The sequence below is a fragment of the Parasteatoda tepidariorum genome, chromosome 4 (assembly GCF_043381705.1).
Source record: "Parasteatoda tepidariorum isolate YZ-2023 chromosome 4, CAS_Ptep_4.0, whole genome shotgun sequence".
Classification (NCBI taxonomy): Eukaryota; Metazoa; Arthropoda; class Arachnida; order Araneae; family Theridiidae; genus Parasteatoda; species Parasteatoda tepidariorum.
The window spans coordinates 18,824,007-18,839,217 of record NC_092207.1 but is presented as its reverse complement, the minus strand read 5'-3'; the positions used below and the strand labels follow the sequence as shown (position 1 = coordinate 18,839,217).

The window sequence follows — 15,211 nt, the reverse complement described above, 5'->3', positions numbered from 1 at the left end:
ATTTCTGTATTCATTTTTAATTATTTTAAATCTATTTTTATAACTTTAAAAAACGTGAAAAATATTTATATACTTTGTATTTTGTATATAAAATCTATTAGTTGAAGTAAAAAGATTTCTAATTGAACTGACGAGTAAACTGTTGCGCGTTACTTAAGGGTTAAAACGCATAAGTTTTGCGTAAAAGGGGTAAAAAACGTAAAACTTATCTTACGCAAAACTTAACGCAGAACTAAACGCAAAACTTAACTTTCTCAATGGGCTTCAAACTGAGAGCCATAAAAAATAGGATTGAGTGATAAAAAAATTAGTTTCTTTTCCTGGGCCGGTGTATTATTCTAGGTTGCGGGTGTTCGATTACACCGGGTAACTCGTATAGTAAATGGCGACTGGTGCACGTTAAATCTGTCGAGTCACAAAGTCTTCCATGCTCCCATAACAAGCTATACCTCTGGGTGTTAATAATATTTCTCAATGTTAATAATAATAATTTCTAAAACTCAACAGATGGTGCTCTGCGCAGTAATGTAAAATCATTGTAATCAGTTTCCTCTATAACACTGTATCGTGAACATCTTCCATGCTTTTGTTATTAAATATATTATGTTAAAGGGGTTTGTACTGATTGGAAATCCCGAGATCATCGTATTTAACACTGGGGATTTTGAATTGGAGATTGATCATTCTCTGGTTCAGATCAAAATTACGATCTGTGGATGAATGAATGGATGTAGGAATGAGTCTGCCCTTTAAACGTTTGTGGCAGAAGTTGAATGCAGTACTTAGCCATAGATGGCGCCACTGGAAAACATGAAAAAACTCACCCCCTCTGGCCGACAACAACAATATGTAAGTCAGTATGTAAGTCAATATGTAATGATATTTTACATATTGACTGGCAGTCAATATGTAAATTTTTCATAATTTTTTTGCTCCTATTGTTACGTTATTATGATTTCCCTCTTTTTATTTGTTCTAAATTTCCTATTGTTGATTGCAAAAAGATTTCAATTTCTTATCAGGTATGCCTGATTATAATCATCCTGGCCTGCACATTAATCGCCTTTTTCATCTATTCGAAATTGGAACTAAGCACATTTTCACTGTATTCGATATGGCGAAATGGCGGTGATAACGATCAAGCAGTCAACTTTATCAGGTGATCAAAATTTCCATTTTATTATTTCATTTTATAATAACTGTTTTATAACTTTTATCTATAAATAAACCAAAATAAATGAAACAGGTTAAATTTAAAGTTAGGGTAATTAAAGACATCCACAAAATATATTTTGTTTTAATTATTGGATTTTGCGTACTGACAATAAATATCAAACCTAATGATTCTAAAGTCGGACCCAAATTAACTAATAATTTAGTTCTACCTAATAATTTAATGATGAAATTATTTTAAGATGATATAGCGGAAGATATGACATATATTCTAGCAGAAGGCAAACAAATCGTTGTCCTTCTCGACGTCTAAAGGGCAATTTGGCGTCTCAATGTACCCGATTTTCCTATTCTCCACAGCTTTCCTCTCTCCGTTACCATGGTTTCCATAAATCTTGCTTTTTTTCCCCAAGCCAGTATATTCCAGCTTCTTACTGAAATATACAGTCGTTTGGGAGATCAGGATTTACTGATACTATGATAATGGAAAAAGGAAAAATGTAGAAAGTGCAGAAATTGCGTTACCTTGCTACACCTATTCTATTTACAAAGAGTGAAGTTTAGATATTTTAGCATTTTACTTTCCCCTTATTTGAATACAAACTTGCAACTCTCGATGAGTGTAGTTGCTTCTTTTTATTTTTTTACTAGGATTATAATTATCTGATGACATCCTGTAACTAGTTAAGTAGCGAAATATGCTTAAAAAATTTATTTAGTTTTAGTTATATTATTGGTAAGAGAGTAGTTTTGAAATAGTACTCTCTTTTATAGCAATGTTAATTTTAGATGATTTTATAATCCTCTCCGTTTAATCCATTGCGATTTTCCACTTTGAAATAAAGGTACGTTTCCTATAAGAATACACTTTTTTAATTGTGGGCTTTTCTTATATAAATAAATTATAACAGGAGTAATAATGAGGCCTAACATCTTTTTGTTTTAGTGTAAGCGATTTTAGGTACTGAAAATATTTTAGAAATGCCGTTGACAATCAAATGTGCATAACAATATAAATATGAACTTTTTCAATTATTAGTTTATCTTTTACAGGGATCATCCACAGAAATTATCTTCAGGTATGAAATATTTTCCCCCTCTTTTTCTATTGTCGAAAATTTTTAAAAGGAAATTGCATGATTTTTTTTTCATAGCACATATTGTAATATTTTTTTTATATATCACCCAAAGCTTTTTCGTAATCCGAAACCAAAATTCTTGATGGTCCCATCCACAAATTTGATGGTTTATTTTGGTTTCAGTGCCATTTGTGATGGTCCAACATCATTTGATGGTCGCCATCATCCAACATTTTTCATTATGGGTTCATCCTTTTTGATATTCCAACAAACTGCCATCATTACATGATGGAAAATGCTACTTAAATACTATGAGGGTTAACCATCAGGAGAAGTTTGATTCTCATGGACCAACAATCTATGATGGTTTAGTAAGAATTCTTGTTGGTTTTCAGGAATATACCATCAAAACAATTTAGTTTTTTTCTAATGTTAGACCATCACAAATCAGTCCAAATTCCTACATTGGGGTGATGGTGGTTCATGATCGCTCAAGCATTTGATTTCTAAGATATTATGATAGTAATTCGTGATGGTCCATAATGATACAACAATGCATTTCCATGATGGTTTAATAATAATTCTTGGTGGCTCAATAGGAATATACCATCAACACAATTTGTTTTTGTTTTTTATGCTAGCCCATCATAAATCAGTCCGAATTCCTACATTGGAGTGATGGTGGTTCATGAGTATTCCTACATTTGATTTCTAAGAAACTATGGTAGAAATTTCTAATGGTTCAGCATGAACAAACCATCAAAACAAGTTGCTATTCTTATATTGGACCATCATAAATCAGTCCGATTTCATACATTTGGGTTATGATAACTTATGTTGGTTACCATCAAAAAATACAATGGTTCATGGTGGAATTATTGATGGTTACCATTACGATTATGTTGGACCATCAATGGAAAACCATTGAAAATTTTGACTTGGGATTGCGAGGGGCAAAATAATTCAGTAAATTAGTTGACTTATACAAGTGAAGTAAATCAGAATTATACCTTACAATCTAACAATTAAGCATCCCGTAAGTAGGTTCTGCGTTGTTACTTCAGAATAAGAACAATTTAAGTTCAGACAGAGCTTACGCTAAACACGCACTTGAGCATGCGGGATGGTACGTATAAGTACGAAATTTAAGAATAAACTGATTGATAAACTGGTGACTTTAATATTGCATACAAAGAGTTCAACTATTTCATATTATCGAAAGTGTTGTCATTTCTTATTTATTTCCTGATTTGTTCTTCGTATTACAAAAGCATTATCCTTCCGTTTTTCATATTAAGCAGCATATGTATCATGCATAAATATTCATTTCTTTTTTTTTTCTTTTTGAAAGAGATTACTATTTTGTACTTTATTTAATTTTTGTCATAAGAATAATCCCACTACTCCGCATTATAATTTACGTTGGACCATGATAGCCAGATTTTTTTAATTATTTTATAAACATCGATGAACAGCTGACCCAATTTAATGCGTTTACAACTCCTAATGTTCAACTCAGTAGCCTTGTAATTTTGCACCCAATCCAAAAGACAAGGGAACTCCTGGATCGAGTATTGGGAGAAATGTTGCCTTCGCGGAGGACTTTTTGATTGAAATAACCCGCATTTGTGCTACATGGATAGGAAGACCACGAGAGCCTCCCACGGTTAACCTGACGACAAGGGGACTCTAACCCATGATTCGTCTACCACTGAGGATATTTCACATCAGCACTGTGGCCGGTGCACGCTGGATGTGGAATTCGTATCGAATGGGATTCGAACCCGGTTCACCTCATTGGAAGGCGAATGCTCTATCTCATGAGCTCTAGGATAGCCTGGTTGGCAGGGCGCTGGATTCAGATTCACGAGAACCGGAGTTTGAATCCAGTCGGCCAAAGACTCCTCGTGTAGTAAATGGTGACTGGCGCACATACATCCACAGATCGTAATTTTGACCAGAACCAGAGAACGATCAATATTCAATTCAGAACCCCAGAGGTATACTTTGTTGAAGGAGCTTGAAGGACTTTGTGACCCGACAGATTTAACGTGCATCAGTCACCATTTACTACACGGGGAGTTTTCAGCCGGATGAATTTGAACTCATGTTCACACGAACATGAGCCCAGCGCCCTGCCAACCAGGATTTATAATGGTTAATTTCGCAAATATTTGAGGATAGATATCGGAGTCCTATCACTCTCCGCTAGAATACCCTTGAAACAGAACCAAATTTCATTAAAATTTATCTTGTCGTAGTTCAGGCGATAGATGACAAAATACGAATATTCTCTTAATTTTGGACATCAGTGTATTGTGTAATTCTTAATTATTTACAAAGAGAGTGCATTTATATCGAATTAAAATAAGTTGTTTTCTGCATTCCATGAGAGCAGCAGGTTGCGCTAGACGCAGACCGTCATCTCTTGTGGAACAGAATAGGAGACACATTTCGAACACGGTGAAGGATCAGTGGTTGTTCTTGAGGAGTCAGATTCGCCTAATTCAACGACTCCTCCTCAATGTTTCCATGGAATCTGACATTCAAGAGAAATATGAAAATTCTCTTCACCTCATGATTGCACATGGATCTGAATATGCTAGGTAATGCTGTGTCTCTTCTCTTGAATTTGGTATCTCATATAATTTAGTAAGAATTTATAATTAGTATGCATAATTTAATAATTTGCAACTTGCACTTCAAGAAGACCTCCCATGCACATACACATGTGACCTATGACGTATGCACCAGCTACTCTTTATCAGCAAAATGGCGGATTAAAGTTTAGCTAAGTTTCCTTACATAAGTTAGAATGCTAATTCACGATAAGTTAATTAAATATAATGTCGAATTTGTACATCGAATTTGTTGAAATATAATTCTCTCTCGTCTATGTTCTTTACGTTACTTAAATTGATTATTTTTTGATGTATTTTATTGCAATCGTCATATACATTTGCTTCGTGTACCTGGCATCATCGGTGCATAATTAGCTTGTTTATTTTCTACATGGCTTCATGGGGCCAGCTAATCTGTATCAGCAAAATGGCGGATTAAAGTTTAGCTAAGTTTCTCTACATTAGTTAGAATGTTAACAAACGATAAGTTTATTAACTACAGAGACGTATCGCGCATCGAATTAGTTGAAATATAACTCTTTCTTCTTTTACTTAACTTAGATTTATTATTTATTTATATATTTTATTGTAACCGTGATATATTTTTGTCTTGTGAACCTGGCAACTTCGATGCATAAATAATTTGTTTATGTTCCACGTGGCTTCGTGCCTGTCTTTGTGTTAAGTCTTTGTGTAAATATAAAGTGAAAAAGAATTGAAATATTTGTGAAAGAATTTCTGTGTAGGAATATAGAATGTGTCACTTAGGAGGATGGATACTTGAACGGCTTGGCTTTCTCGAAATTGAATGGAAGGAACAGTTGCTAGCATAAACAAATGTCCCGTTTCAACAACCAATCAGGATTGAAAACCCACACTACGTCACTTGCAGGCATCCCATTGTAATTTAACTGTAGTAACAGGTACTTAATAACCTAGTATGGTACCTAATACCATGGTAACAGGTATTTACAGCCCCCAAAATGGATAATTACCGAATTTATGTACGAAAAAGTTTGAAAATGCTATTTACTTAAGCCCTTTCTATTGAGAGAATTTTCTTTTAAAACTATTGCAGTTGTTAATACTTCAAGAAGAACTTTTTTTTTGGCTAATAATACAGTAACAATAGAGATAAACCTTTTATAAATGATAATATTTGAAAAATATGCTGTTATAAAAATCCTCAAGAAAAATTTTCTGCCAATAAAAGATTTATTTATATCCCAATAGTTTATACTTATTCACTTACTAATAATGAAGTTAAAAAAGATTTAGATTTGCCATACAATTGTAAGAATACTTTTTATTTTTAATCTTGTATAATTTTGGATTTTGATAGTTTGTTAACATTGTACATAGCGGTAAATAAAATATAATTTGAGAAATGGGGACTTGGTCATAATGGGTTTAGGAAGATATCCCAAGTTTTGAAATCAATTAAATTCGAGGCTGATATAAATCAGTATAGACTATCGTAACGACTAGTTGAAATGCTATTGTAACTGCTTTGCAGCTCTCTTTATTATTAACCCCTTGAGATATCATTTCTTGATATAGAAATGATCTTTGATTGCACAGTAAACATCAAATCGCAACGGAATGTTGACAGAGATGCCAACTGCTTTGGGCACGCCAAAATAATTTTAAAAAAAACGGTAAATAACTACAAACTAAATTTTGCAAATATTTGACTATTTTTGCTTACTTTTTAAAAGGTATAGTATGACATACCTGAAAAGGTGGTGAATTATATAAACCTACGAATTGTTTAAAAATAGTGGTGGATAAAAAACTACTAAATTGAATTTATTAAAACAAGAATCACAATTAATAAACAACGACTTTAAAATATTTATTTGCTGCCCAGAGCAAGTTGGCATCTCTAAGTTGAAGACGTCTGAGACACGTCAATTATTGTTTTGGACATAAGAAACAAATGACGTCTCCCAGACGTCTTCGTACTTCAAGGGGTTAAGTATTCTTAAATGTTTAGTGATTGAGCAATCATAAAAATATCTGGAAGATAAATATCTTATAATCTTGTTTTTATTATCTTTTCACGTGAAATGTCGGATAAAATATTGACTTAGAAACTGCAATGAAGTAAATTTATCAAACTTCTTTCTAAAAAAAAAGAATAAAAATAGTAGCGTAGAATCCGATGGTAATGCGCAATGAAGAAGAAATACAAAACACTGTATGATTATTTCATAATTATTACTTATTTGTTTCAGGGTCTTGGATCTCGAAATTAATAAATTAACTAATCTAGACGGTTGGAATGAATGGAGGAAAAATGAATCAAGAAAATTGAAAAGAATTGTTCGAAATAGGATTCACACTCTTCAAGTAATAAGCATAATATAATTTTGGTTAATAACATTTTGATGATAAAAGTAACGCAATAAATCGTAGCACAAGTTCGCACTATCATCATTCTGTATTCAAATGTAATGGATAAGGTTTAAAATTTTCTTAGTGCACTTTAGCATCCAAATAGAGTCTCTGTGCTGCCATCTAGTGTGGCAGAAACTAGACGTTCAAATTAGCATGACCAGCGGTATCTCACCCATTGTGGTGGTCCTGAAAGAGTGGATACCACTTCTGGAGAACGCACTAGGTGTGCTCATCGGGAAGACTGATTGTGCAGCTCATAGGAAATAAAAAGAAAAAAAAAGTTTAAAATTATAGTTTTAAGTAAAACTGTCAAGTCAAACTCTAATTTCCTTGTGTTAATTTTAATAACCGGCTGAACAATTTAATAAGGCAACTATTTAACGATACGTTTCTCAATAATTTTGCCTGTTATGTGTTTTAATGCATGCATTACATAGAAAGAATTGTCAGTTTGTATCTGTTGCATTAAATTCTGTTACGCAATTGTCCTCTAACGCTCTCTATTAAAAAACTTCAATTTAAAAAAATAATTAAAGTTATTTTCTTATATCAAAAACAAAAGGGAACCTTATTGATTTACAAGTGTAAAAATCGCACAGGTCAGACGGAACCCCCCCCCCCAAAAAAATAATATTCTCTTAAAATAGATTGTAAACATTTGCTACACAGTTTCTTACTTGCGGGATTTTATTTTATTATATAACCGTCATTGAACAGCTAATTCAATTTTGAGTTTACGATTATCAGTGTTTAACTCCGTAGCCTAGCAATTTTGAATCTGATCCAGAAGACAAGGGAACTCCTGAATAAAGTATCGGGAAAAATTTGCCTTCGTGTAGGACTTTTCGATGGGACTAACCCGCATTAGCGTTACACGAGAAGGAAAACCATCCACGGTTAATCAGATGGCAAGGGGACTTTAACCCATGATTTTTCTACTACTGAGGATATTTTATGTGGCCCGTGATAACCTGGAGCGAAATTCTCCTCGAATCGACCAGTCATCGCTGAGATTCGAGATCGGGTGATTGATATAATGACGCTCACACGCGTGATTTGATTTTATTTTATAACCGTCGCTATATAACCGACCCAATTTTGGGTTTAAGATTACTAATGTTCTACTCCGTAGACTTGTAATTTTGAACCCAATCCAGAAGACGAGGGAACGACTGGATCAGTATCCCCAGAGGTATGATTGCACACGCGTGATTGATATGACAACACTTACGATTACACCAAGTTGTATTTTTTGTCATTTTTGTCCTAATACCTTGTACTTGACATGATTATTTACATGGATTTGAATGCGCATGTCCAAAGTGCGAGAGCAATGATGAAATAAAATAAAAAATTCTTAACTATTTTAAATATAATTCTTGTAACACAAGGATAATGCACAACACGTAATGAAAGGAGTTTCTTAACTGTTTCGTTTTCTATGTAAATATTTGCCTCAACTTGTGTTGATATTCGAAACCAGGTAAGGGGCAATACCGGTTCTGTTAAGTAATGAACTTGCTTGTGAACAAACTTCACAACAAATATTGGTTGTAAACAAACTTCACAACCAATATTTGTTTAGATTTGGAATCAAGTTGTGGCAAATATTTACGTTTTGATTATAAGCACGGTTAACAGTTAACTTCACTACATCACAAGTTGCCTATTGTTCTAACAGAATCCAAAGAACTGCAGTTCTGTTCCCGTGTTGGCGTGTAATTTAACCAATCCGTCTGGATTTGCATCTGGAGCTCATGACGTCCTCTGGTGTTTCATCAAAGCGTTCAAAGAGAAAAAAAGATTGGTACTGCATTCCTCACATTGGCATTATGCTGCACCCGGAGGATGGGAAACTCTGTTCAAACCACTGAGTGATTCATGTCCCTCACACTCAACAACAGCAGAATCGACAGTGAACCTCAAGAACGGTAACTTCTTTAAATCATTAATTTTTTGTTTAGTTCATTTTTATGACAACAATTGTTTACTATTGCATGGCTATTTGTTAATACCGCGTTTATTGCATTGAAAATTTGAGTGAGTACTAAACTATTATACTTAGTAATAGCGTGAATTGTAGCTAATTGCGGGAACATGAAGCAAAAACTGACGTTTTGAAGATTTTTTAGCGACATTTGATGAGAATTTATATATATNTTTGTATATATATATATATATATATATATATATATGTTTGCAAAGATCAGGGTTTTTCAATTGGGTATTTGCACTTCAAGAAGAGAAACATAGCCGATACCCAAAAGACTATGCTTCGTGTCTGGCTTTGAGATAGGTACGTAATATATATATAGTGAAAGAATTGAAATCTTTTTGAAAGAATCTTTGTGTAAGAATATAGAATGTATCACTTAAAAGAATTGATACATGACGGAATTGGCTTACTTGAAATAGAATGGAAAAAACAGTTCTTAACGTTAACAAGTGTCACGTTTCAACAACCAATCAGGATCGAGATACCCACACTACGTCACTTGCAAGTATCCCATTGCCTACGTTGCATATACATGTGTTCTAAATTAGACTGACAGTTTTCACAAATTTAAAACAGAAGAACGGTTACAGTTAAAAAGAAAAAAAATTCTTGCAGCTGATTCATGTGACAGACATTAATATTTTTCCCCAAAGCTCCAGATTTTAATTTTAAAATTTCTCGTTATAGAGCCGTGAGGGTTATGAATTTATAATAAAAAGAAAAATCATTAAAAATCAAGTTACAAAACGGGATTTTCAATAATTTATCTTTTATTAACTCGTTTATATTACAAACAGTTTCTGTCGACAAAATTTTGAATTAAACTCAGAAACTTCTGGGAAGAAAATGTTTTTTCTTATCACATGAATTACCGACAAAAATTATTATTTTTACCTTAATTCTTTCTCTAAAAATTTCTGCTTGTATTTTAATTTTATCTTTTTTAATAACCTTAACTTTTTTCTAATAAATTCTGAAAGACACCTGTCTTATTTAAGACAACCGGTAAACACCCACGGAATGCTCTGTCCTGACAAAGGATAAATTATAATAAACATTATATAAACAAACAATTTGACATTATAAAACCTATTTTTACTGGCTGAACTTTACCAACCTTTTATCAACTTAATTACTTCTTCATTTTCTAACTGTTTCTTGAAACCTATTTTTTTTTATTTTATCCCATTGTTTACAATTGCTGTTTTTGAACTGTTAGCTTGTTTTTTGTGCTCAACCCATGTTTTCTTTTCCTCTTTTTAAATCAATCTGCCTTTAATTTGCTTTGAGATTTTAAACAAATACAGGCCATGTATCAGTTTTTTTTCTTCCGTACAACCATTTTTATTCCATGCTGACCTTTAACCATTTTCTCTTTATCTTATGTTTCTGTAATTTTATTGCGAGTTCTTTTCTCTTAGTTCAACTTTTCTATCTTTAATTAATTTTCGAAAATCAAATCAGTTAAAATATAATAATAAAAACCAAAAAAAAAACAAAAAAAAGAAAAGTAAAGAAAAAATAAATGAAATTTTTTTTAAAAATTGCCAAAACCTTTTTTAAGGGTTTTTTTTAATTGTTAAATTTCATTTTGATGAATAGCGATTTGTTTTAAACCTCTCAAATTCTGAATCATTTTAATTTTTTCAACGCTATAGAAAGACTGGATCTTATACTCTGACACTGGATCTAGCTCCCTTACTTTGGCAGCCCAACGACCGGCGCGAAATTGAGCACTTTACGGTAGAACAGTTTAACGAGGACCAATAACGCACACCCTCGGTCCCTTCGTAGGCTGATCAAAGTGGTCACCTACCCGCTTACTGACCGCAGCTAGTGATGCTTGACTTCGGTGTTCTACCGAGAATCATATCATTACGATCAGTCAACTTGCGGGTCACCTGTTACAAATTGCCTGCCTACGAAAACGAACGCAGCTCGAAAGGCATTTTTAAAAAAATGGACACAACTCAAAATGCGTGTTTACGAAAACGGACTTTGCTCAAAATACGTGTTGTCAAAATGACTGAATCAAGTCAAAGTGAATGACAAATGAAGTTAAAATGACTTCCTTGGGCAATTTAGTGTTAATTAAATAAACGCAAAGTGTATTTCTTTCAGAAAAGGAGTCGCGTAATCAAGTACATAGTTTATACATAGAATTTGCTGCTCCTATAGGGTACTTGGTAGTGATCGAAATTCTGTCGATTCATTCGAGATGAAAGCTGAATACCTCGGTGAGTCGGTGAGCTTTCTATTCTGGATACAGCTCAAAATGCGTATTAAAGAAAATGGTTGGTAAGAATTTTATTTACGTCGCACTAGAGCTGCACAATGACGACTGTCTGGGAATACATCCCTCAAGATGATCCGAAGATGATCGCAATTTTGATCCTCTGCTAAGGGGATAGCTCCCCTACTTTGGCAGCCCAATGACCGGCGCGCGAAATCGAGCACTTTACGGTAGAACAGTTTAACGGGAACTGATACTTCCCAACGGAGACTGATCAAAGTGGTCACCCACCCGCTTACTGACCGCAACCAGTGATGTTTGACTTCGGTGTTCTACTGAGAACCATGTTTTTACGATCAGTCCACTTCGGGATTTAAGAAAATGGACACCTGTTACGAATTGCCTGTTTAAGAAAACGGATGCAGCTCATAATGCATGTTTTTAAAAATGGACGAAACTCAGAATGCGTGTTAACGAAAATGGACACAGCTCAAAATACCTGTTTACGAAAACGGATGCAGCACAAGGTGAAAATGCATATTTAAAAATATCAACACAGTTCAAAGTGCGTTTTTACGAAGATGAACTTAGCTCAAAATACATATTTAAGAAAATGGACACAGCAAAAAATGCGCCTTTTCAATGTTCATCCCTGGAACTAATGCATGTTTGGAACTGATGTATAAAATGCACCGAGTGATTTATACAAATGGACGATATAAAATTACGAATTTATTTGGGTTCATAAGTTTATTCTTTAAAAATAGAATAGTATTCATAAGAGCAGTTTAAAAAACAAAATCAAGTACTATGTCCATTTTTAAATAACTACATCCATTTTCTTAAACGCGCTACTCCAGGTGTGTCCATTTTAGTAAACATGCATTTTGAGCTGTGTCCTTCTTCATAAATACGCATTTTGAGCCGTGTCCAATTTTGTAGATACGCATTTTGAACTGAATCTAGAATAAAAAGCTGTGGGACGATTAGCTCAGTTTCGTTGACTAATGAAATTTGTAAGTTTTTTCTAATAATAGTCTTTCAACTTTCTTTTTTTTCTTCGGGCAATAAAACCGTTTTGATAGATTGTGTTTCTTAGTAATTATTCACTAGGTTTCGATGGTGTTTTTGGTTTTTCCTTCCAATAATATTAATTAGCAACCCTTAATGCGTAATATTTTTCTTATTTCATTTTTCACAAGGACTCTGGAACTCTATATTACAGGTACTGAATGCGGAACTATACTTCTGGAAAATAGTTTGGATTCCTTATTATGTTATTTACAGGATTTTTACCTAGTAAAACTGCCTTCATAAATTTTATAATTCAAGACTGAAAGCATAATTTCAACGTTTGTCGATCGAAGCTTTTAGAAATGGCTGGCAATTTGAATCCTAATGGAATTTGTACCAATTGCAGTGTTCAGAAATCAGACCGATCATTGCAATTCTGCAGACTTAAATCGATTAACTAAGTTCAAGAGATTAAAAAAAATGTATAGATTGTTCTAAAGAGTTTACTGATTGGTGTAAAAATTTGAAGTTTTAAATCACTGTTCTTCAGGGAAAAAAACCAAGATGTTAACCGCTTGCATCAATTGGTGCAAATTTTTTGTTGTTGATACAAATAACAACATTTTTTAAATATTTGCTCTTGAAATTTAAAAATGAAATTGTGATTCGTCACATAATGCTTCTTAAATAATTTATTTGTATTGACTTAAATAGGTTGTGGTGGAAATTCCGATTCTATAGCGATGACAGAGTTCCTCTTCTGTACTGTTCTGTAGTACTTCTTTTATAGAGATGACATAGTACTTCTTCTGTACTGTTCTGTAGACTTGTGCCCCAGTCATCTAATCCTGTACGACTTAATTAATCTTACGATGTTTGGGCGCGATATTCACACTGTATTACTGCTAAATAACTGCTCTAGCTTCGCTGCTAAAATGGAGTGGAGAGTTTTTCTTTTAAATATTTGTAGCATATTCTTTTTCAACTTATTAACTGTGGAGCTGTCACAATGACGCAGCGTTCTCTCATAAAACTCAGTTAAATGTTGAACCATAATATGCGTAATTTGGACCATCGTATGGTGCAAAGTTACTACAACTTTAATGCAATTTTACTACTACTTTAATGAGTTGTTTAATTCAACCAAATTTATGCTAAGGTTAAACCACAGGACAGAGTAATCATCTTCAAGAAGTATGATGATGTGGTTCAACCTAGCACCATAATAAGGCTGTGGAAAATTTAAGCGTTATTATAGTTCAACACGTTCTAAAATTTCTAACAGTGTAGTATCCAAACTCTTATCAGAAGTTTATTTAATTTAATCCTTTAACAAGAGTTCATTTAATTTAATTGTATGATAAATTGTATTACAACTAGTCCTTCTATTCCTATCAATACTTATTATACTCCTTTTAAATAGACGTCTCAATTTTACCTGGTTTTCCTACTCTCCACAACTTCCCCCTCTCCGTTACCATGGTTTCGATAAATCTTGCTTTTTCCTCAATACTTATTCCAACTTCTTACTGAAATGTACCGTCGTTTGGGAAAGCCTGGAACCCTGGTAACAAAGAGGGGAAAGGTGTGGAGAGTAGGGAAATCGGGTAATCTTGAGATATTTATTCTGTTTAAGAAGAATATAGTAAATTTTATCTTAAATAATAAAATGATAAATCTTATTCTTTTTTTTAAAAACAGACAATAAAGTTCGTTGGCTACTGCGCACTCTACCTGAAGATCTTGCTCCAAAAATGATATTTCTGTACGGTAATCCACTTGCTTGGTGGTATGGCCAGTTCTTAGCTTACCTTATGAGGCCAAATTTACACTTACAATTATCTATTGAAAATTTAGAAAGTATGATTAATTTTTCAAGTCCAATTGTAGGGTAAGTATAGAAAGAAAATTTATTAAAATGAAAACTTTTATTTTTATTTCTTAGTTCCATCGTTTGGCAAAATCGAAATAAGTTTGCCCTTAGAAAATATATCCAAAGTGTCCAATTTAAAATTTCTTTTATTCTATCCTTAAGTAGCGAATAATTTTAGCACAGTTAGGATTTTGAACGAAAACGTTTGAACTTTTTGAAACGAAAAGTAAAAAGAAGAAAAATTATATACAGTCTCTGGCCATTATTGGACGCACTATAACAAATATTCTGAGTAAAATCTTAATTATCAGCTGTTACTATACAATACTATTTGGCCAGGGACTGTAACCGAACTCGTGTCTTTTCCATAATTTATTTATTTTTCATCCTGAACATACACCTTTTAGTATATCTTATAAAAAAATAGTCACAAGTGTGCTTCAGGAAATATAGATCCATTTCTAGAATTTTTAACTTAATTATTAACATTGATTTATTAAAGAGTCATATATTATGTTTTAGAGTTCACGTTCGGCGGACCGATAAAGTTGGAACTGAAGCAAAATCGCACGATCTAGAAGAGTACATGGAACACGTTGAGAATTATTTTCTCAGTCTGGAACTGGAGACTTCACAGATCATCCAACGAAGAGTGTTTCTTGCCACTGATGATCCAAACGTGCTGACAGAATGCAGTAGAAAGTAATTGTTTCAATTATTCTAAATGTTAAATTTAAAAAAGAAAGCGATGAAAGTAAATATTTCACGTTTCAAAAATTCCTTCAAGAATTTTATGATTTTTTTCAATTTTCATTTACAGTT

The 15,211-nt window shown here is 33.1% G+C and overlaps 1 protein-coding gene across 1 annotated transcript in view; it reads left to right on the top strand.

Moving 5' to 3' along the window:
• Positions 1-4,640: 4,640 nt before the first annotated feature.
• Positions 4,641-15,211, top strand: part of LOC107444177 (alpha-(1,6)-fucosyltransferase-like) — a 36,781-nt gene continuing 26,210 nt past the window's right edge. Inside the window, exons 1-5 of the mRNA XM_071179328.1 lie at positions 4,641-4,858; positions 7,099-7,225; positions 8,955-9,204; positions 14,218-14,407; positions 14,912-15,091. Coding sequence (XP_071035429.1) covers positions 4,641-4,858; positions 7,099-7,225; positions 8,955-9,204; positions 14,218-14,407; positions 14,912-15,091 — 965 coding nt within the window. The remainder of the gene's footprint in view (positions 4,859-7,098; positions 7,226-8,954; positions 9,205-14,217; positions 14,408-14,911; positions 15,092-15,211) is intronic.